The sequence below is a fragment of the Onychostoma macrolepis genome, chromosome 02 (genome assembly GCF_012432095.1).
Source record: "Onychostoma macrolepis isolate SWU-2019 chromosome 02, ASM1243209v1, whole genome shotgun sequence".
Taxonomy (NCBI): Eukaryota; Metazoa; Chordata; class Actinopteri; order Cypriniformes; family Cyprinidae; genus Onychostoma; species Onychostoma macrolepis.
In genome coordinates, this window is record NC_081156.1 from 5,807,773 (window position 1) to 5,833,067 (window position 25,295).

Below are 25,295 nucleotides of genomic sequence, written 5' to 3' on the forward strand. Positions count from 1 at the left end.
GCCAAAAATCATTAGGATATTAAGTAAAGATCATGTTCCATGAAGATTTTTTGTAAATGTCTTATCGTAAATGTATCAAAACTTAATTTTTGATTAGTAATATGCATTGTTAAGAATTCATTTGGACAACTTTAAAGGCGATTTTCTCAATATTGTGATTTTTGCACCCTCAGATTCCAGATTTTCAAATAGTTGTATCTCGGCCAAATATTGTCCGATCCTAACAAACCATACATCAATGGAAAGCTTATTTATTCAGCTTTCATGTGCTGTATAAATCTCAATTTCAAAAAATTGACACTTAAGACTGGTTTTGTCGTCCAGGGTCACATACTGTATATTGATTTTTAAGCTACTTTTTGTAATGTATTTTAATGCTTTTGTTTGCCATGATAATGTAGCTGATGTCTTTAAATTATGTTCATTTGGGGGCTTTTTTAACAAACACATGTCCAATTAGTATGATGAATTAATCTAAGTAAATTGACAAATTTATATGAAATAATTACTATATTTATATACCATGGCATTTACATCAGTATTAACATGGTATAAAGTAAGGTAATACTATATTTTTGGTACTTTTTTTGTTCCCTTGGCAGGATGTTACATACAGTTGGTCCTATATATATAACATACAGTTTTCTGGGAATAAAGTCTTTAAATGACATGGAGTGAAAGTGTTGCAAAAAGAGTGTCATTGGAATATCTGATCTTGTGACAGCCATCAGTTTCTGGAAGTGTTTTATCTATCAACATGAGGGTAATGGAAAATATACGCTACACTCCAGAAGAGAAGTCACATGTGATGTGTGTGTAAGAGAGTGTATTGAAGCCTGACCGAGTGAATGATGAAAGTGTGATACTTGTTCCTGAGCTTCCATCCCATGATGCCCACCTGACTCTCTCCCATCATCCAATGCTCTCGTGATGTCCGGCACGCTCATGTAGTTAAGACAGCACTTGAAATCATTTAGAAACGCTCTGTTCTGCAGCGCTGCATAGGTTATGTTCGGACAAAATACTAGCATACTACATTCTGAATATTGTGCAATGTATACTGTATACTTTATGTATACTGCCTATTATATGTAAAAAATAGTACAAGAAATAGAACTCATCATATGTTGCCAAAAAACTTTACTACATTTATACACATCCTGATCATGTTTAATTGTTAATAAGAATATCCAGTTATAACCTTTTTTAAGTCAAGTCAAGTCAAGTCACCTTTATTTATATAGCGCTTTTAACAATACAGATTGTGTCAAAGCACTTAACAGTATCAAATTGGAGGATAGAGTGTCAGTAATGTATAATGATAAGATTAAACACTCAATTTTCAGTTAAAGGCATTTCATTATTGAATTCAGAGATGTCATTGTCTAGCTCAGTTTAGTTTAAATAGTATCTGTGCAATCAAATCGCGCGATAATCGCTAGAAATTAAGTGTCCCCAACTGAGCAAGCCAGAGGCGACAGCGGCAAGGAACCAAAAGTCCTTCTGTGACAGAATGGAGAAAAAAAAACCGTGGGAGAAACCAGGCTCAGTCGGGGGGCCAGTTCTCCTCTGACCAGACGAAACCCGCAGTTCAAAAGTTTATATTTCTATTTTAATTTTGTTGCAATTTCTAACAATAGTAGTATTATGTAGTTAGGTATTTTATTATATTTTTAGTTTTATTGTATTTTAATCGAGGTCTTCACTGGGGATATGTCTCTGGGGCTCGTATGGGTGTACGGTGGCTGGGAAGTGCAAAACAACATTACAAAGTGTGAAACACTTTTACGAAGCTCGAGACAAATTTACATTTTGGAAAACATTTTGACCTATCATAAAACACAATTACATGGGAAAAACACTTTTACCAAGGACGAAACAAATTTACATTTTAGAAAACAAATTAACAAGACGCAAAACACTTTTACCAGTCCCAAAACAAATTTACAATGATAGATTCTTCACGGAAAGGGAATGTACCCCACACCGGAAGTGACGCGGTCAAAGGTGTTGTTGTTGGTGAGCGGGTAAATTCGTGTTGTGGTCAGTGTTGCCAACTTAGCAATTTTGTTGCTAAATTTAGCAACTTTTCAGACTACCCTAGCAACTTTTTCTTCCAAAAGCACCTAGCAACAAATTTAGCTATTTTTTTATATTTATTTGGCAACTTTTAGCAACTTTTGATAAGTGACTCAAACAATACAAAGGCATGCATTTTCCATCTAAATTACATAAAAAGAGGAAATTAAAGATGCTTAGCAGTACACACATCTTTTAACATTAAGTTAGCTGCTGTTTGCAATTGTTAAATTGAATAATAGTTGAATAATTGAATCATTGTTCATTTATGATACACCTTGTTAGTAGCTTGTACCTACGATTGTTGATCAGTTAGTACACTGTAAGAAAAATGGAAAAGGTATTATATAGTAATTTTCCAGGATATTATCCGTTATCCATTATCCGTTGTAACCCTGCACTCGAAAACACAAAATACAATACGTAATTTAAAATGCAGGTAAAAAAACCTGTGAAAAATCAATAAGGAAAATTCCTATATATTAACATAGATTGTGGCCTATTTTACAGACTTTACTTAGAGTGGAGCACACTAAATAAGTACTAATACACTGTTAAAAACTATAATTGTTCAGAATGTGTAGTTTTAGTTTACTAACTAATAAGAATATAAAAATTTTGTAAATTTAATCATCATAATTGAAAGTTTATTAATTAATTGAATTATTGAACAATAATTCAATTTTGTATTTAAAAATAATTATATTTTAATATTATATTAGCATTTATATTATTTTACGAACAAATCTAAATTAACATATATAAAATATATTTTTTGACTGAGATTTGATGTAGTGACAATTTTGCGCCGTGATTACGTAATGACATTACAACGTCATTTAGCAACTTTTAGCAACAAATCAACCTTCCTTTAGCAACTTTCCCTGAAAATTAGTTGGCAACACTGGTTGTGGTTGTGGAGTAAATGCCGTAAATAAAGTTTATGGTGACCGAACATGGACTGCGGCCGAGGATGTTTTGCCCGTTTGTGGCAAACACATGAGCAGCTTAAGGCGGTTTTGCTGTACGTGTGGTCGGTGTTTGGAGTTTCTAAAGGACGCGAACCAGACGGAAACACAGGGAAGTCTCGACAGCCGGACAGTGTTAAGCTGCTCATGTGTTTGCCACAAAACGGTAGTGATGTGACGTTCGACACCGAGGCTTCAAAGCCTGTACTCGAAAACACAAAATACAATACGTAATTTAAAATGCAGGTAAAAACCTGTGAAAAATCAATAAGGAAAATTCCTATATATTAACATAGATTGTGGCCTATTTTACAGACTTTACTTAGAGTGGAGCACACTAAATAAGTACTAATACACTGTTAAAAACTATAATTGTTCAGAATGTGTAGTTTTAGTTTACTAACTAATAAGAATATAAAAATTTTGTAAATTTAATCATCATAATTGAAAGTTTATTAATTAATTGAATTATTGAACAATAATTCAATTTTGTATTTAAAAATAATTATATTTTAATATATTAGCATTTATATTATTTTACGAACAAATCTAAATTAACTGAGATTAACTTATTTTTGACTGAGATTTGATGTAGTGACAATTTTGCGCCGTGATTACGTAATGACATTACAACGTCATTTAGCAACTTTTAGCAACAAATCAACCTTCCTTTAGCAACTTTCCCTGAAAATTAGTTGGCAACACTGGTTGTGGTTGTGGAGTAAATGCCGTAAATAAAGTTTATGGTGACCGAACATGGACTGCGGCCGAGGGATGTTTTGCCCGTTTTGTGGCAAACACATGAGCAGCTTAAGGCGGTTTTGCTGTACGTGTGGTCGGTGTTTGGAGTTTCTAAAGGACGCGAACCAGACGGAAACACAGGGGAAGTCTCGACAGCCGGACAGTGTTAAGCTGCTCATGTGTTTGCCACAAAACGGTAGTGATGTGACGTTCGACACCGAGGCTTCAAAGCCTGTATCAAAAAAACGAAGCATCTGGCAGTGAAGCACTGTACTGGAGCTTGATTCATTTTGCCAAAACCACGTGATCTGTGACGTCCGAAGCTTCGTTTTCGCACACAACCACGTGACTGCTTCGTATTCTGTTTCAAATAACGTGAACCACTTGCGCAGTTTGAAGTGTCACTCACTTATTTGATAAGAATGAATCAACATACGAATAAATATATGCATGTGTAGTTTTGTGCATGTTCATTTTGTATTAATTCCCGCTTCACAATCACTTCAGCTGACCATTCTGATAATCTTCTTTTATTTTGATCATTTATGCATATCATATATTCTTGCCTATTTTTTCCACAAATTTATTCACTCATTTATTCATATATTGTGTAAAACAATGACTGACATGTAAAAGATTAATTTATATAGCGTTAATACTTTCTTTGTTGTATTTTCATAGCACAAACTGATTTATTATCTGAAACAATCCAAAAATGTCTGGGTCGTCTGGGACACAAAGGCAGCTATTTCCACCTTTTGACCACAAGATGTCGTTAGTGTGCATCGTTTTGAAAAGCTTCGAGTAATGAACCTTTTTACGATACAGTTGAGGGGAAGCCTTGGTGCTTCGCAAAGCTTCATTTTTACATCACTACAAAACGGGCAAAACATCCCTCGGTCGCAGTCCATGTTCGGTCACCATAAACTTTATTTACGGCATTTACTCCACAACCACAACACGAATTTACTGCGCTCACCAACAGCAACACCTTTCACCGCGTCACTTCCGGTGTGGGGTACATTCCCTTTCCGTGAAGAATCTATCATTGTAAATTTGTTTCGGGACTGGTAGAAGTGTTTTGCGTCATGTTAATTTGTTTTCTAAAATGTACATTTGTTTCGTCCTTGGTAAAAGTGTTTTTCCCATGTAATTGTGTTTTATGATAGTTAAAAATGTTTTCCAAAATGTAAATTTGTCTCGAGCTTCGTAAAAGTGTTTCACACTTTGTAATGTTGTTTTGCACTTCCCGGCCACCGTATTTAACGGATTTGAATAATAGAAGCATATTAGTGTGTTATGTGTAAGCCAGGCTAAAGAGATGGGTCTTTAATCTAGATTTAAACTGACAGAGTGTGTCTGCCTCCTGAACAGTGTTAGGTAGATTGTTCCAGAGTTTGGGTGCTAAATAGGAATAGGATCTGCTGCCCGCAGTCGATTTTGATATTCTAGGTATTATCAAACGGCCAGAGTTTTCAGAACACATTGGACGTGGAGGACTATAATGTGATAAGAGCTTGCTCAAGTACTGAGGAGCTAAACCATTCAGGGCTTTATAAGTAATTAACAAGATTTTAAAATCTATCCGATGTTTGATAGGCAGCCAGTGCAGTGTTGACAGAACCGGGCTAATATGGTCATACTTCCTGGTTCTAGTAAGGACTCTAGCTGCTGCATTTTGGACCAACTGTAGTTTGTTGATCAAGCATGCAGAACAACCACCCAATAAAGCATTACAATAGTCTAACCTTGAGGTCATAAACGCATGAATTAACATTTCTGCATTTGACGTTGAGAGCATAGGTCGCAATTTAGATATGCTTTTGAGATGAAAGAATGCAGTTTTACAGATGCTAGAAACATGGCTTTCAAATGAAAGATTGCTATCGAACAGCACACCTAGGTTCCTGACTGATGAAGAAGAATTGACACAGCAGCCATCAAGTGTTAGATAATGTTCTAGGTTATTACATGTGGGGTTTTTAGGTCCGATAATTAACACCTCTGTTTTTTCAGAATTTAGCAGTAAAAAATTACTCGTTATCCAGTTTTTTATATCGACTATGCATTCTGTTAGTTTCTCAATTTGTTGTGTTTCACCAGGCCGCGAAGAAATATAGAGCTGAGTATCATCAGCATAACAGTGAAAGCTAACACCATGTCTCCTGATAATATCTCCCAAGGGTAACATGTAAAGCGTGAAAAGTAACGGCCCTAGTACTGAGCCTTGAGGTACTCCATACTACACTTGTGATTGATATGATACCTCTTCATTCACTGCTACGAACTGATGGCGGTAAGATAAGTACGATTTGAACCATACTAAGGCGCTTCCACTAATGCCAACAAAGTTTTGTAGTCTATTCAAAAGAATGTTGTGGTCGATTGTGTCGAACGCAGCGCTAAGATCCAGTAGAACTAATAAAGAGATACAACCACGATCAGATGATAGAAGCAGGTCATTTGTAACTCTAATGAGAGCAGTCTCAGTACTATGATACGGTCTAAATCCTGACTGGAATTCCTCACAGATATCATTTTTCTCTAAGAAGGAATATAATTGTGAGAATACTACCTTTTCTAGTATCTTTGACAGAAAAGGGAGATTTGAGATCGGTCTGTAATTAACTAGATCTTTGGGGTCAAGTTGTGGTTTTTTAATGAGAGGCTTAATAACAGCCAATTTGAAGGTTTTGGGGACATATTCTAATGACAATGATGAATTAATAATATTCAAAAGAGGATCTATGACTTCTGGAAGCAGCTCTTTTAGTAGTTTAGATGGAATCGGGTCTAACATACATGTTGTTGGTTTAGATAATTTAACAAGTTTATACAATTCTTCCTCTCCTACAGAAGAGAATGAATGGAATTGTTCCTCAGGGGATCTATAGTGCGCTATCTGATGCGATACTGTAGCTGACGGCTGACGGCTGCAAGGATACAATTTTATCTCTGATAGTATCGATCTTGGAAGTGAAGTAGTTCATAAAGTCATTACTGCTATGCTCTTGGGAAATGCCAACACCTGTTGATGCTTGATTTTTCGTTAATTTAGTCACTGTATTGAATAAATACAGAGGGTTATGTTTGTTTTCTTCTAGAAGAGACGAAAAGTAATCAGATCTAGCAGTTTTTAATGCTTTTCTGTAGGATAGGGTACTTTCCCGCCAAGCTAAACGAAATACCTCTAATTTAGTTTTCCTCCAGCTGCGCTCCATTTTCCGGGCTGCTCTCTTTAGGGCGCGAGTGTGCTCATTATATCACGGTGATGGACTCTTATCCTTAATCTTACTTAAGCGTAAAGGAGCAACCGCATCTAAAGTGCTAGAAAAGAGAGAGTCCATAGTTCCTGTTACATCATCAAGTTGTTCTGTGCTGTTGGATATGCTGAGGAACTGAGATAAGTCAGGAAGATTATTTATAAAGCAGTCTTTTGTGGTAGAGGTAATGGTTCTACCATATTTGTAACAAGGAGTTGGCTTTACAGCTTTAGCTATATGGAATATACAGGAGACTAGATAATGATCTGAGATATCATCGCTCTGCTGCCAAATTTCAATGCCACTGACATCAATTCCATGTGACGGTATTAAATCTAGAGTATGATTTCGACAATGAGTAGGTCCTGACACGTGTTGTTTAACACCAATAGAGTTTAGAATGTCTATAAATGCTGATCCCAACGAATCTTTTTCATTATCAACATGGATATTAAAATCACCAACGATTAAGGCTTTATTTGCAGCCAGCACTAACTCCGATAGAAGATCAGAAAATTCTTTAATAAAGTCTGTATGGTGCCCTGGTGGCCTGTATACATTAACACTTGTTTCTTTGGATAACGTTATATGAAGCACCATTACTTCGAACGAATTATACTTGAAACCCGACCTCTGAGAGATACTGAAAATATTTCTATAAATTGTAGCAACACCTCCCCCTTTACCTTCTGGACGCGGTTCATGTTTGTAACAGTAATCTTGGGGTGTAGACTCGTTTAAAGTAATGTAATCATCTGGTTTTAGCCAGGTTTCTGTCAGACAAAGCACATCTAGTTTATGGTCAATGAACATATCATTTACAAAAAGTGCTTTTGAAGAAAGGGATCTAATATTCAATAAGCCAAGCTTTATCATGCGTTTATCTGTATTACATCGGTTTTTTATTTGTTGAACATCAATTAAATTGTTACTATTACTTTGGTTTGGATGTTTTCTGTATTTTCTAGTTCGGGGAGCAGACACAGTCTCTATAGTGTGATATCTAGGTGAAAAGGTTTCTATGTGCTGAGAGTTAACTGACTTCTGTGACGTGAGGCGGCTAGCAGACGGTCGGTTTAGCCAGTCTGTCTGCTTCCTGACCTGGGCTCCAGTTAGTCAAGTACGAACTCTAAGACTATGTGCCATATTTCTAGAGAGAAGAGCGGCACCACCCCAGGAGGGATGAACACCATCTCTTTTCAACAGGTCAGGTCTGCCCCAAAAATTCTTCCAATTGTCTATAAAGCCTATGTTATTTTGCGGGCACCACTTAGACATCCAGCCATTAAGTGACGACAGTCTGCTATGAATCTCATCGCCACGATAAGCAGGGAGCGGACCAGAGCATATTACAGTGTCTGACATCGTACTTGCAAGTTCACACACCTCTTTAACATTAAAATAATGTTAAAATAATCTGTTTTTTTTTAGATGCAATTTTGTGTTAAAAAATATCTTTTTGGAGTGAAAGGTGTTAAAAATTGTGGCATTTCATGTCATATAATAAGAGGTTGAATCAAGCACATTGTATTATGGGATACAGTATAATACAGTAAAGCACAGTATGCAAACTTAACAGCAGAAATAGAGTAGTATATTAATCTGATGTTCAAACATATGTAGCAGTGTTATTTTAGTAATATCTATATACCATTATAGTGTGCTTTTATTTTTATATTTACAGTTTCAGTCATTTAAAGTTTAGTTTTAGTATTTTTATGTGCTTTTGTATAAATTTTTGTTTTTATACGTCATTTTAGTACTTCAATTTCAGTTGGTTGTCAACAATTTTATTTTTTAGAAAGAGAGTACTATATTAGTATGTTAGCATTATCTATAGTGTTTATTAATATTTTGAATGAGCTTTTATTTTTATATTTTCAGTTTTAGCCATTTAAAATTGTTTTAGAAATTTGATGTGCTTTTGTATTAATTTGTCATGTCTATATTTATTTTTATTTCAGCTTTAGTCATTTTTAGTACTTCAATATCAGTTATTTTTCATTTGAGTTGTTTTTAAGGTTTTCATCTAATATTTACATTTTATTTTAGCTTTATTTAATTTACTGAATTTTTTTTATAACACTGACATGTAGCCATGTAAATTCCATCTGCTTCAAGTTAGTAGGAAGAACTACTCAGAAATGTAGCCGTTCAAAAGCTTTTTCTTTAGTTATGCCTTTAGATTTCTATGGATCAGTGAAGTGTGGCCTTTCATAGCTCCTGCTTGTATTTTCACTCATGTGACTCCGAGCACTTGCCTGAGCGCTTCTAGAGCTCTTAAACTCTGCTGTCACATGAAAACAAGCCTCCAGGATTCTGCGGCCTTTTAACATTGAACTCTCTGCACCATTTGGGCAAACTCAGAAAAATATTTTTTCTCTCTCGTTTAAAGTTTTAGTTCTCCAAACGTTTCCTCCTATTCTCTCAAAGGGACTTTCCATCGTTTGTGGGTATATCGTATAATAGGAGGTTTTACACTGGAATGTATGTGTGGGCGAACGTATAAAAGGGCAAACTCCTCGAACTTTGTCTGCCATGACTTGCTTGGCATTGTTTTCAGTGTGAAGTTTAATGAGGGCGGCTCGTGTTGTCAAACCCTCTCTGCTTGTAACGCACTATTCGCACGGTGGGTGGCATGCAGTGTTTACTAATTAATACCTGAAATGTGCGGTGCTTTCATCAGGGGAGTGCACAGTGGGAGTACAACACAAAAATGGCCTGGCTTGCATGACTGTTAAATAAGAACTTGATGAGGTGATGATTTTCCCTTGTGGTTTAAAAAAATAAAAATAAAAATACCCAGAGGTTAATAGAGATACACAAATGTTATCCAGCCGGGAGGCTTGCTTGAGCAGTTTAAATGCGAGGACGTCAGAGTTTTATTCTCAGCTGTGCTGTGTCTCTCACAGTCTGCACGAAGGGAGGATGAGAGGAAATAGTTTTCTGCTGTTTTGGACTGCACCCTGTTAGGCTTCAGAGTAAAAGGAAATACTTCCTGTATATCAGTTTAAAGGGACAGTTCACCCCAAAATGAACCTCTGTTCCAAATGTAGCAGTTTCTGATTTTCTTTCTTCCATGGAATACAAAAGGAGAAGTTTAGCAGAATGAGACCAGAATAAAAAGTTAATGAGGCAGGAACTCTCCAGCTCCACAAAAGCACCGTAAAAGCACCAAAGTGTCATAAAAGCATTTCAGCACTATATTGTAAGTCTTCAAAAGCTGTGCTATGGCTTTGTGTGAAGAACAGACCAACATTATACACAAATAATCTCATTTAAATATGGTGTGAGTGACTAAACACGTCGTGTCAGGTTTGGCGTAAATGATGACTAAAAAAAAGACTTGCCTTGCATTCAAATATGCATACTTCACACTGACAACACAATGGATGTAGTATGTCTGGATTTCATTCACACTATTTAGAACATACTCTTTTAATGGGTCACAAATACTTATTCAAATGTACCTACTCTGACAGTATGAGTTTTCCGACTGATATTTCGATTCCATTGACGAAATCTGGTGTGACACATCTTGAAATGTCGTATCTAGAACCCTACGTGTGGGGAAATAAAACAAGATATCATGGCCACTTATTAATTCATTACTTTGTTTTAGTTAAATGGTTGAGTATACATTGTATTATTTCACCGCTATTTTCTTTTGCATGTCATGTGTGAAGCCCTTTACTGATTGTGCATAAATGAGATTTATTAGGGCATGAATTGTTTGGACTCCAAGGCACTTTTATCATGCTCTTTTGTCATTTTTAATGATTAAATGTTTTCTCTGTATTGGAAAATCCTGAACACTTTTAGGTAAAAGTCATACGCCACATCTGAATCACTTATGCACATGCACTTATGATCATTTGTCTGCTACTTTTAGAATAATTACATAACATATGAGGTATTTATGTAGTAATTCTCTCCAGCAAGCTGAGTTTTGTCTTCTGGAGAGGAACTACAGGAGGAACTCTCCCCAGGTCAGGTTCGGACATCCTGTTAAACACAAAGATCCTGGTTCGGGATGACACTTCCTCTATCCGTCTGGTTGCCCACAGTAGTTATACTAGCGGACATCCTCTCTGTCCAGTTTTAAAGGCGCTACACCTTCTGAGACTACAGACTAATATATGTGAGGGAATCACTAATGTGTTGATGTGTTTGTTAATGTTGGTTCAATTATTTTTGTGGTGAAATGACAGTATGTGCTTGTGTATATGGCAGTTTGGTTTGGGATGTACAGTGAGGAAAATAAGTATTTGAACACCCTGCTATTTTGCAAGTTCTCCCACTTAGAAATCATGGAGGGGTCTGAAATTGTCATCGTAGGTGCATGTCCACTGTGAGAGACATAATCTAAAAAAATCCAGAAATCACAATGTATGATTTTTAACTATTTATTTGTATGATACAGCTGCAAATAAGTATTTGAACACCTGAGAAAATCAATGTTAATATTTGGTACAGTAGCCTTTGTTTGCAATTACAGAGGTCAAACGTTTCCTGTAGTTTTCACCAGGTTTGCACACACTGCAGGAGGGATTTTGGCCCACCTCCACACAGATCTTCTCTAGATCAGTCAGGTTTCTGGCCTGTCGCTGAGAAACACGGAGTTTGAGCTCCTCCAAAGATTCTCTATTGGGTTTAGGTCTGGAGACTGGCTAGGCCACGCCAGAACCTTGATATGCTTCTTACAGAGCCACTCCTTGGTTATCCTGGCTGTGTGCTTGGTCATTGTCATGTTGGAAGACCCAGCCTCGACCCATCTTCAATGCTCTAACTGAGGGAAGGAGGTTGTTCCCAAAATCTCGCAATACATGGCCCCGGTCATCCTCTCCTTAATACAGTGCAGTCACCCTGTCCCATGTGCAGAAAAACACCCCAAAGCATGATGCTACCACCCCATGCTTCACAGTAGGGATGGTGTTCTTGGGATGGTACTCATCATTCTTCTTCCTCCAAACACGTTTAGTGGAATTATGACCAAAAGTTCTATTTTGGTCTCATCTGACCACATGACTTTCTCCCATGAGTCCTCTGGATCATCCAAATGGTCATTGGCAAACTTAAGTCGGCCTGGACATGTGCTGGTTTAAGCAGGGGAACCTTCCGTGCCATGCATGATTTCAAACCATGACGTCTTAGTGTATTACCAACAGTAACCTTGGAAACGGTGGTCCCAGCTCTTTTCAGGTCATTGACCAGCTCCTCCCGTGTAGTTCTGGGCTGATTTCTCACCTTTCTTAGGATCATTGAGACCCCACGAGGTGAGATCTTGCATGGAGCCCCAGTCCGAGGGAGAATGACAGTCATGTTTAGCTTCTTCTATTTTCTAATGATTGCTCCAACAGTGGACCTTTTTCACCAAGCTGCTTGGCAATTTCCCGTAGCCCTTTCCAGCCTTGTGGAGGTGTACAATTTTGTCTCTAGTGTCTTTGGACAGCTCTTTGGTCTTGGCCATGTTAGTAGTTGGATTCTTACTGATTGTATGGGGTGGACAGGTGTCTTTATGCAGCTACCGACCTCAAAAGGTGCATCTAATTTAGGATAATAAATGGAGTGGAGGTGGACATTTTAAAGGCAGACTAACAGGTCTTTGAGGGTCAGAATTCTAGCTGATAGACAGGTGTTCAAATACTTATTTGCAGCTGTATCATACAAATAAATAGTTAAAAATCATACATTGTGATTTCTGGATTTTTTTTTAGATTATGTCTCTCACAGTGGACATGCACCTACGATGACAATTTCAGACCCCTCCATGATTTCTAAGTGGGAGAACTTGCAAAATAGCAGGGTGTTCAAATACTTATTTTCCTCACTGTATATGAAAGGCTCTGCTCATTCACCCAGAGCTCTTGAATTGAGCGTGTTTTTCTGTCCATCCCTACGGACTGCAAACACATTCTGACCACTAGGGGGGCGGCAGGTGTAATACACACTTTAAACATGCTTCCTTATCAGAATCAGAATCAGAATGAGCTTTTATTGCCAGGTATGTTTACACATACGAGGAATTTGTTTTCGTGACAGAAGCTTCCACAGTGCAACAGAATGACAGTGACAGAACAAAAAACACAGATAATAAAAAGAAGAATTTAAATATAGAACAAGGAAACAAGCAATAACAATATACAAATTGACAATTGTATGTACAGGTATATTACAATAGACAGTTTTGTATATACAGACAGGGCCGTTTCTAGCCATTTTGACGACCTAGGTGAAATCCCTATTAGCCCCCCACCCCATGCAACTCCCACACCCAAAAAAGATAATTAAGATTACATAGAAAATAACATAAAACTGATTATGTAAACACTCAAATCTTAAATAGCAACATTGATACATTTACAAATTGGTTGTCATAGTAACAACACTAATTTGTGGAAATTCAGCACATTGTGAGTTCCACAAATCTGGGGTCCGTTCTTCGTACGTCGCTAACTCAGTTAGCTGGATTTGATTATTGATGATTTCGCTTGATCTTGGATCATTTGGTTCTTCGAAGCTCATCCCGGAGTTGTCGTCATAGCAACAGGTCCGTAAGCTTAAACCTGCTTGGGAGCAGGCTTATTTCATGTAAACAGGATTAGATCACATCTTTTTAAGCAGAATTGATACTTATAATTGGCCCCAGCCACTGCTGCTTTATTAAAAGAATTCCCTGCTGGTCCAGGGACAATAATTTAAAATAATAATAATTAAAAAATGTATTTGAAAATAAGATAACAATGTTGTGTAGTCTATAATACTATAGACACAGCCAGTTTTACTCATTGAAAGATTTATTAGTGATGAAATAATTACTTTATAATTGTATTGGAGTCTTACACACATGCTATATAGTTAATCTGAGTCTTGCATTAATTTGAGCGATGACAGATATTATGGGAGTGGCTTGATGGAGCGCAGGAGACGCAGATAACTTGATCTCTAAGAAACTTTAATTAATGCTGTCACATAACAAATCTGTTTCAAAGATAAAATTAAATGAATTGCTAATTACAACATCGAATTAAAAATGTAAAGCCTGTACAAATACTAGAAATCACAAATATAAATAATTGAGAATCATGTAAAAAAAAAAAATAAATAAATAAACTAAAAAAATTCAAAATACATTTATGTAGTCCAGAAATTTGTCAAGTTTTTCATCAGGTGTCTTTAATGATATGATGTCATTACGTTGCTGTCTTGCCGCCAGCCAATCACTGCATTGCTGATCGTGGTTTCGAGGATCGATACATTTGCCCTTTTCAGGGAACACGAGAACGCGCAGTAATCTTAGATAACTTAATCCAGATATTTTCATCTAATACGCAAATTCGTTTGAAGAACCAAATTAGCCAAAGATCAGTTATCAGGATTAGAAGATCTGGAATTTTTCAAATCATCTCAGATGTAATAAGCGACGTACGAAGAACGGGCCCCTGAATGCATTAGGCCTATTTGTAAATTGACTGTTAAGATAAAACATTTTGCACAGTTTATTATCTGTGATACCATTATAGCCACTGGATGCCTGTATAGCTCTATGTAACAATACCTAGTTGATAAGAAATTGTCATCACACACAAATTAATTTTATGCCATGGTCTGTCTGAATACTCGATTCTGATTGGCTGACAGGTGTTGATTAAATTCGTTTAACTGCACAGGTAGTTCCAGGTCAGTTTAATCACGTTCTATATTAATGCGCTTCCTATAAACATTGGTAACCATAGTAACATACAGTTAGAGTTGAATAGTAAAGTCTCTTTAAGACAAGTCATGTCACTCGGCGACCATCTTTGAAATGCCTCTCGGGCATCCAAGTGCAGCTCCTATCTCTTTGAATGGGGAAACATCAAATTCTCCAAAACTGTTCACTACGCTTAGTTAAATTTCATATTTGAAATCACCAAAGAAATCTGACGACAACTGTATTATAAATGTTGTTTCTTTTGCTCAAATAGCGTTATAAAAAGTTTATTTTTCAGGCTAGATCAGCCAGTGCGCATGCGCAGTTCTAAGCGCACATCTCAAAATGTTGACTGTTTCTATAGCAACCGGGACTTCTAATGGCAGCTGCAGTGACGCGTTGACTTTACCGATTAGTGATTGGCTCTTTCATTCAGAAAGCGGGGCTTCCTGCGATTGACAGCCATATTGAGCGTTGCATTTTTCCCCATTCAAAACTATACGAGTGACATGTCTTGGGTATTCTATAGTCTTTGATAGTAATGCAGACGAAAATAACCGTCATTTTTATCGTTCCGGTCAAATATTGCAGCGCAAATATTATTAACATCTTTCATATGTGAATGCCGCTGCGCGTCAGGTTCTTCACCTCCACGTTGTGCATTCAAATTGTTTAATGCACAGCTATACGTTGATTATCCCTTACTTATTACATTTGGATACATGTTTAGATATTATCAACGGCTACTTTTTGACTTCATCTGTTTTTTTGTTCAATTGTTCTGTTGTGTCAGTTATTGTGTTATTATTTCAGTCAAACCTATAAAACCCTTTGTTACCCCAAACTACATAGGCCTATAAAAGCCTGATCAGTGACATAAAAGTAATCAGAATGCAGCTACTTATTCTTTTATTACTCATTGACGTGTGAACTTCCCCTTTAAATAACGTGACACTCTGCCCTCTATATGACACTACTCCCTTTAGGCACTGTTGGAATTGTTTTTGGGGTTTTTGGAAGCGAATTAATTGAATCAGCATTTCGACACGTCCATAAGGATGTGTTAAATTTGACAAAGCAGTTTAATAAAGTATGTATTGATCTTGTGAATTAGCGAATTTTACTACACAAATATTTTTTAATTGGCTGTAAAAGTTTTATATGGGAATATTACACAACACACTGAACATTTAAGGATGCATTGGTGCAAAACTGCACACCTTTTAGACCAGTTTCACATGAAACATGATTTCTCGACTGCCGCAAACACTGCCTAAACAAAATACTGATTTTGTGCACTTTTATGTAACAATATTTTAAATTGGCCTTTGAACTTGCATGGCAAAAAAAGCCTTACCTTGCCAAAACACTGACAGAACCCATTGATCTAATGGCATTGTTGAGCGCTCCAAATCCAAATGCAAACTTTGCATGCAACAATTAGAGGCAGCAATTGACAGCGCTCTGATCCAATGGCATACAGGCATTTTCAGAATGACATTGTGCTGGCCGTTCTGGTGCTCAGAGCTCTGTAGCGTCGACCAGATGGCAACAGTTCAAAGAGTGTGCTGGATGTGAGGGGTCCAGAGTGATTTTGCCAGCCCTTTTGCTCACTCTTGATAAGTACAGTTCTTGGAGAATAGGGAGGGCAGTCCGGACTACCCTCTGTAGTCTTCTGAGGTCAGATTTGGTAGCTGAGCTGAACCAGACAGTTATTGAAGTGCAGAGGACGGATTTAATGATGGCGGAGTAGAACTGTTTCAGCAGCTCCTGTGGCAGGTTGAACTTCCTCAGCTGGCGAAGGAATCCAACCTCTGCTGGGCCTTTTTCACAGTGGAGTCTATTTGAGTGTCCCACTTCAGGTCCTGGAAGATGGTGGTGCCCAGGGACCTGAATGACTCCACTGTTGTTACAGTGCTATCCATGATGGTGAGTGGGGGGACTGCAGGGGGGTTTCTCCTGAAGTCCACGATCATCTCCACTGTTTTGAGCGTGTTGAGCTCCAGGTTGTTAAGACTGCATCAGACAGCCAGCTCCTTAACCTCCTGTCTGTAAGCAGACTCGTCACCGTCCTGAATGAGGCCGATAAGTGTGGTGTTGTCTGCAAACTTCAGGAGCTTGACAGAGGGGTCTTTAGATGTGCAGTCATTCGTGTAGAGGGAGAAGAGCAGTGGGGAGAGAATGCAGCCCTGAGGAGCTCCGGCGCTGATTATGCCGGTGCTGGATGTGTATTTTCCCAGCCTCACTAGCTGCTGCCTGTCTGTCAGGAAGCTGGTGATAGACTGACAGACGGAGGTGGGCACGGAGAGCTGAGTTAGTTTGGGCAGGAGGAGGTTTGGAATGATCGTGTTAAAAGCTGAGCTGAAGTCCACAAACAGGATCCTCACATAAGTCCCTGGTCTGTCTAGATGTTGCAGAACATAATGCAGTCCCATGTTGACTGCATCGTCCACAGACCTGTTTGCTCTGTAGGCAAACTGAAGAGGATCCAGTAAGGGTCCAGTAATGTCCTTCAGGTGGGCCAGAACCAGTTTTTCAAAAGACTTCATGACCACAGACGTTAGAGCCACAGGCCTGTAGTCATTTAGTCCTGTAATTCTGGATTTCTTTGGGATGGGGATGATGGTGGAGCTTTTGAAGAATGAAGGGACTTCGCACAGCTCCAGTGATCTGTTGAAGATCAATGTGAAGATGGGGGCCAGCTGGTCAGCACAGGATTTCAGACAGACTGGTGTAACACAGTCTGGGCCTGGTGCTTTTTTCCTTTTCTGCTTCCGGAAGACCTGGCGCACCTCATCTTCGCTGATCTGAATTGCAGGTGTGGGGGAGAGGGGGTGTTAATGGTTGTGTGGAGAGGTGTTCAGGGCAGGTCAAGTCAAGTCAAGTCACCTTTATTTATATAGCGCTTTTAACAATACAGATTGTGTCAAATCACTTAACAGTATCAAATTAGAGGATAGGGTGTCAGTAATGTCTAATGATAAGATTAAACACTCAATTTTCAGTTAAAGGCATTTCATTATTGAATTCAGAGATGTCATTGTCTAGCTCAGTTTAGTTTAAATAGTATCTGTGCAATCAAATCGCACGATAATCGCTAGAAATTAAGTGTCCCCAACTGAGCAAGCCAGAGGCGACAGCGGCAAGGAACCAAAACTCCTTCTGTGACAGAATGGAGAAAAAAAAACCGTGGGAGAAACCAGGCTCAGTCGGGGGGCCAGTTCTCCTCTGACCAGACGAAACCCGCAGTTCAAAAGTTTATATTTCTATTTTAATTTTGTTGTAATTTCTAACAATAGTAGTATTATGTAGTTAGGTATTTTATTATATTTTAGTTATTTTGTTATTTTTTTTAATTTTATTGTATTCAATCGAGGTTTTCACTGGGGATATGTCTCTGGGGGTCATCTGGGTGTCCTGGTCTCCGCTGACGATCAGGGATGTAGACATCATCTCTTGGTGCTGATCCACCATCTGACCGGATACGGACTGAGAAACAGAATAGGAAAGAAACAGACAAATATTAGCGTAGATGCCATTCTACTTACGATGTAACGAGTACATCGTGTGTTATGGGGAGTGTTCCCGGTTCCGGTTGATCTAATTAATGCAGCCTAATAATCCTTTAACGGATTTGAATAATAGAAGCGTATTAATGTGTTATGTGTAAGCCAGGCTAAAGAGATGGGTCTTTAATCTAGATTTAAACTGACAGAGTGTGTCTGCCTCCCGAACAGTGTTAGGTAGATTGTTCCAGAGTTTGGGTGCTAAATAGGAATAGGATCTGCCACCCGCAGTCGATTTTGATATTCTAGGTATTATCAAACAGCCAGAGTTTTCAGAACGCATTGGACGTGGAGGACTATAATGTGATAAGAGCTCGCTCAAGTACTGAGGAGCTAAACCATTCAGGGCTTTATAAGTAATTAACAAGATTTTAAAATCTATCCGATGTTTGATAGGCAGCCAGTGCAGTGTTGACAGAACCGGGCTAATATGGTCATATTTCCTGGTTCTAGTAAGGACTCTAGCTGCTGCATTTTGGACCAACTGTAGTTTGTTTATCAAGCGTGCAGAACAACCACCCAATAAAGCATTACAATAGTCTAACCTTGAGGTCATAAACGCATGAATTAACATTTCTGCATTTGACGTTGAGAGCATTGGTCGCAATTTAGATATGCTTTTGAGATGAAAAAATGCAGTTTTACAGATGCTAGAAACATGGCTTTCAAATGAAAGATTGCTATCAAACAAGTGTGGGGTGTGGGGTGTTTTTTCAAACCTGCAGTAGAACTCATTCAGATCATCTGCCAGTTGTTGATTCTCCACAGTGCTGGGGGATGGTGTCTTATAGTTGGTGATCTCTTTCAGACCTTTCCACACTGATGCTGAGTCACTGGAAGAGAACTGAATCCTTATTTTTTCAGAATAATTCCTCTTTGCCACTCTGATCTCCTTTTGTGTATTTGGCCTGTTTATACAAGACTTTGTCCCCCTTCCTGTAAGCATCTTCTTTGGCCTGACGGAGCTGTCCGAGTTTTGCAGTGAACCAAGGTTTGTCGTTGTTGTAAGTTAGATGAGTCCTGGCAGGAATGCACATATCTTCACAGAAACTGACATAAGATGTTACAGTCTCTGTGAGCTCGTCCAGATCAGTGGCAGCAGCTCCAATCAGTGGGGTGGAAACAGGCTCGTAAATCCCGCTCTGCTTCATTAGTCCATCTTTTAACAGTCCTTATAACAGGTTTAGCTGATTTCAGTTTCTGCCTGTTGGTCTGTATAAGATGAACCAAACAGTGATCAGAGAGTCCTAAAGCTGCCCGTGGGACAGAGTGATATGCATCTTTTATTGCTGTGTAACAGTGATCCAATATATTACTGTCTCTGGTGGGACATGTAACATGCTGTCTGTATTTTGGCAGTTCACGGGAGAGATTTGCTTTATTAAAGTCCCCGAGAATGATTAAAACAGAGTCCGGGTGTTGTTGCTCAGTCACTGTGATCAGATCAGCCAGTTTCTGTAAAGGTGAGCTCACGTGCGCTTGCGGTGGATTGTAAACACTCACGAGAATGAACGAGCAAAACTCCTGCGGCGAATAGAACGGCTTACAGTTAATGAAAAGCATTTCTAGATCGGAACAGCACATCTTCTGCATTGAGGAGCAACAATAATGTACATTATGTGGAAAATAATGTGTTTTTTAACCTTAAACCGCATAAACACATTGCATTACACCAAATACACAAAATAATGTTCTTTTTAGCAACGTCATATGACCCCCTTAATGTTTTATTCTGCATGACCATGTTCTAGACCCCTAATCCTACCCAATAGCTAAATATAACTACTACAACTACTACCTTGCTTAATATTAATAAGCAGCAAATTAAGAGTTTATTGAGGCAAATGTCATAGTTAATAGTTAGTTAATAGTAAGAATTGGTCCCCAACCTCAAGTATGACAATCTAGAGTGTTATGTTTTCTGAAGACAAGTCTAATTAACAGTAATAGTGATGCATTAGTAAGCACCATGATCAATATGTTCAGTTAAATGCTATGTTTTGATTAATTTTCTCTCTCTCTCCTCAGGAGGCGTTTGTGGAGCTCTACGGCAGGCAGAGGGACTCTGTGTTTCGCAGCTCGTGGTCATCGATAGTAACGGTCTTTGGTCTAGCCGCTCTCGGGGCCGTTGGCTTGACCATAGGAGCCTACCTTGCTCAGAAATGAGGAACCTTCCCCTTCTTCAGTCGCTTACCCTCTCTCTCCGCTCTCTCCGTCTGAACCCCTCCTCTGCTTTCCCCAGAAGACATCCATGTCCCAGGACTGCTCCTCTTCAAAGCCTCTCTCCCACTCTCTACAAGGCTTTCTTCTCTGCCCTCAAACACAAAGACAGAAAAGACAGGAAATGAACGCGCTGCCAACAGATCATGAGAGGATGGAGGAGAAGAGGAATAATGAGGTGAAAGAGACACGGCAGTGTCATCGGCACAATTAGTTCAGATCTCAAAGTGAAACACTTTTGACAGTTTTGGTGTTCTTATATGGGAAAATGATGGAAAAATACAAAGGACAAGACACATCTGGAGGTTTTGATGGTCTGTGCTGATTGAAAGTATCTTCTGACGACACCAGCACTCTCCAAATGTCCTTTAAGAGTCGGGTTGATCTTAAGAGACAATCTGCATTAAACTGCCATCGTTGGTTTTAGTTGATTTTGTAGGAGTAATTGTAGCCTGTCTTCTACCCGTTGCTAGCCCAACGTTTCTTGTGCTGCCATCTTTGTATCGTACAGTCAGAAAGAACCTGAAGAACTGTGAGGAGGAAAAGAGAGAAATGCAGAGACGATGTCCCTCAAGCCGCTGGATTTTGATGAAATTTCGACAGAGGGGTGAGATACAGTATGCAGAGGGAACAGTTGAAAAATGAATAGTGAGATGCCAGTCTCTCTTTGTAGCAACTTAAAGAGCTTTATTGAGGACTGAAGAAGGGTTTCCTTGAACTGCTTTGGGCCAGAAAGTAAACAGAAAGGACAGAATGGGAAAGTAGTTTTCAGACCTTGAAAGAGCCTTGGTTAGACACTTTATTGACATGTTCAACAGATGCGTGTGAGCCGGTCAAAAGATCTCAAACTGTACAGTATGTAAAGAGGTGACGCTTTATTCTTCTTAATACTGCAACTACACTTCTGTTCACTCTAGTGGTCATTCATACACCAAAAGAAGCAGTAGGATGGATCTTAAATCTGTCAAGAGTAAGTCAAGGTTATATTTCACCTCAAAATCAAAAGAAAGATATATTAATATATTATATATACACACTACTGTTCAAATGTTTGAAGTCAGTAAGTTTTTTTTAAAGCTGCAGTCCGTAAGTTTTGCCTCTTTGTCGCCATCTATGTTTGAAAACCTGTAATTGCAGTTGTGGAATTATCTTGTTTGCGTGGGCTGTGCTCCGGCATGGCTCCAGAGCGGATGAATCTAATGTTTTGAGGTGAATGTGTGGCAGTCAGTCACCGCACCGGTGTGGATGATAAGAATTTTCACCGTATATTGTCATCTAAGTCAGTTACGTTTGTTCTGACCAACTGAGGAAAAAAGCATTACCATAAATCACGCTACCAATGGTGATTTAATCTAAAGATCGGTTAGCTCATATCACATCAAACCGTGCAAATTATTATTATTGTTATACTTTATTCTCAAATTAACAACATCAGCATTGCGTCACTATGAGTATAGTGTGTATTAACGTGTAGATTTCAATTTCTGTACAGTTTAATCTAATTGTCATGCCATTCGAATTTCATATTAAGAAATTCTTTTAACCCAAAAAGCAAACTATGCTCCCTTCGAACTGGTTTTCTTTAAAATACAAATCTTGTGTAATCCCAGGCTCTCTGTATTCAGAAGCACATTTAAAACTGGAATATAATTTAATTTCATTCATTAATTAATATGTTTCATAAACACATAATCCTTTCTGGATTACAATCCGCCATCAGAATTATACATTTAATTATTCCAGCTGCTGTGAGAAAAGGCTATAAACGATCCGCCACCCTCAGGATCCTCACATGTGAGAGCCTCGTAGCCGGGAAAACCTCTTTATATTTACAGATGTGACGTAATGACGCAGTGCCATGCTCGAATTTCCTGCGAAAACCTACCCGTACCACTCAAATTAGAAAACATTATTATAAGCTAAGCATTGTGAATCAGGTTAAAGTGAGGCGATAGTTTCAACACTGGCTGGTTATGTACTTGCTCAAATATTGATTTCGGATCATTTTTAACCAGAAAAAGTTACGGACTGCAGCTTTAAATAAATTTATACTTTTATTCAGCAAGGATGCATTAAATTGGTCAAAATTGACAGGCTTTTATGTTACAAAAACAAATTTCTATTTCAAACAAATGGTGTTCTTTTAAACTTTATATTCATCAAAGAATCCTGAAAAAAAAAAATGCATATATTAAGCAGCACAACTGTTTTCAACATTGATCAAATAAGAAGTTTTTTGAGCAGCAAATCAGCATTTTAGAATGATTTCTGAAGGATCACGTAACACTAAAGACTGGAGTAATGATGCTGAAAATTCGGCTTTGCATCACGGGAATAAATTAAAATGTGAAGAATATTAAAATAGAAAGCACTTGTTTTAAATGCTAGTAATATTTCACAATATTACTGATCAAATACATGCATCCTTGGTGAACAAAAGTGACTTCTTTCAAAAACATTTTTTGAAACATACCAATAGATATAAAGCACATTTCTCCCGACCATTTATATTACTGTAATGTAATTATTTAAATAAAGTACATATTGCACACACACATATTGGGGTGAGATGTGACTGGGCCATTCTTTCACAAAAGTCCAGATTTTTCATTACTATTATTATTTAATTTCCAAAGCATCATTTTCAGGGATCCGTTTGGTCCAGTATAAACAAGTGGAAATCTGCAATGGAAATCCATTCTGTGTTCCTTGGATTTGGTGTTTACAGTTATATGTGCAATCTTCCTGATGTCTGTTCCCAAAACAGCATGCTTAAACATAATCCTGCCAGATGTTTCAAGGATTGCCACACAGGAAATGAAAGGTTTAAGTGCAAAACCTATGGACAAGAGCAACTGTATACAGTGTGTGCCATGGAGTCAGCTTTGGTGCGTTTGCATCGGCCGCCTTTGGGTTCACAAGGAGCCACGATTAAACTTCGGAACAACAGAGAGGCGTATGGCGTTCTCAGAAGGCGGCGCTTATTAAATGTTTGTTCGCACTGATGTAGGATCGGAGGTCATGCGCTGCATCGTTCCCTATGATCTCCTCTACAGACAGTGGCGCTGAATGGGGTGCTAAGAAACATTCAAAAAATGGGTGCCCTCTTACATCCTGAACCAGTCAATGTTACTTGTTATCTGACTTTATGGATGTATGTTCATTTTATAATATGATAATGTCTAAGATACACATACAGTATTTTAACAGGTGGTTGATGGATAGATTTGCAAATCATCCATAACCAGGAAAGCAGAAGAACGTGTAAGAGAAACTTAGCTACATGTCTGTATGTGGTCAACGACAACTAAACCTGTCTGAAAGGATTGAAGCTTTATGTAAAACGAGTTAGCTTTTAGCAAACCGAACAGTTTAATTGGTTACTATAGTGTCATAAATAGATGCTGGTTGTCTCTCGTTTACGGCTGCGGTTCTCTCTGACACTAACATTTGTTAAATAGATTTCATATTTCAGCTTTATTTATTTTTAGGTACCTTAAACAATCATCCAACTGTAGCTCCAGAATTTATTTAGAGTTTATTTCATTTTAAAGTTTTCGATTCTATGGAGCATACAGTACATATGATCCTAATTTGCTGAATCAATGCTGCTTGATGTAAAGATTAGAAATTCTATAAATCATAATGTAATTGCCTGTTCTGTGTGGCGATGTCATGAATATTAATACTTCATTTCATGTAGTCACTTCCACTGTTTCTGTAGCTGAATGGAAATCCAAATCAAAACTTTATCTTTTGTCTAACTGGAGCCCAGTGAAATTCATTCTGCTGTTGTATTCTCACTAGGGACGAGTCAATTTTAAGATGTCAAAATAATGATTAAAATGACATTAAGATTATGAATAATTATTAAGGTTTTTAAAGGAAATTTCTGAAACTTGAGTGCGTGCGTGTGTGTGTATTTAGATTTTAAAACACTTCACTGCAAAACATTTTCTTAATTAGTATTTTTTTCTCCATCTTCTAAATAAAACATAATTACAACAAGCTAAATTTAACGGAGAAGTAAAAGAAGTAAGCTATCAGTAAGATATATTCTCACAAGTATAGCATTTTTTGTAACCAAATTTAATAAAGGATATGTTTAAAACAAGAAACTTAATTTAAGATATATTACTAGCTTACCCATTTTTGCTTTTCAAGTAAATTGATCTAATTTTAAGGCTTTTTTTTTTTTTTTTAACAGATATTTTACTGGGAAACAAAAAACGTATTATTTTTGCATTGTCTAACAAAACCTTCAACACTATAAGAAGTATGCAAACAGATTTCTCATTAAATGTCTCATTTTAGTTCATGGTTAAATTATGTTTATTAACTCAATCTGTCAACGAAAAGTAAATTCAGCTGTTTATCTTCACTAAAGGTGATTTGTCTAAAACCGGCATGTTAAAATGAAACTTTTGCTTGGGAAAATACTGTATGTCTTTCGAACATGTCTTGTAGTTTGATGTTTGGAAAGCTATGTAATTTATATAAATTTATATATATATATATATATATATATATATATATAATATGCTGTATAAATGGAGTTTTCTTTGCACTAATATATCTGAGTGCGTTGAAGCAGAAGAAAAAAAAATGATATTAGTTTATTAACAAATGCATCATTCACTAGACTGTATTGAACTTTAGGTGACATCTCTTTCATGAGCACACACTTATGAACACAATCAAAAAAATCAAAGGTCAGATTTCACAATGTACAGTACTAGACACAAAATACATGTCTGTTTCTGAA

The 25,295-nt window shown here is 37.7% G+C and overlaps 1 protein-coding gene across 1 annotated transcript in view; it reads left to right on the forward strand.

Moving 5' to 3' along the window:
• The window catches only part of bcl2b (BCL2 apoptosis regulator b), a 73,020-nt gene extending 47,725 nt beyond the window's left edge, over positions 1-25,295 (forward strand). Inside the window, exon 2 of the mRNA XM_058745728.1 lies at positions 20,339-25,295. Within this exon, the coding sequence (XP_058601711.1) occupies positions 20,339-20,476 (138 nt within the window). The 3' untranslated portion in view covers positions 20,477-25,295. The remainder of the gene's footprint in view (positions 1-20,338) is intronic.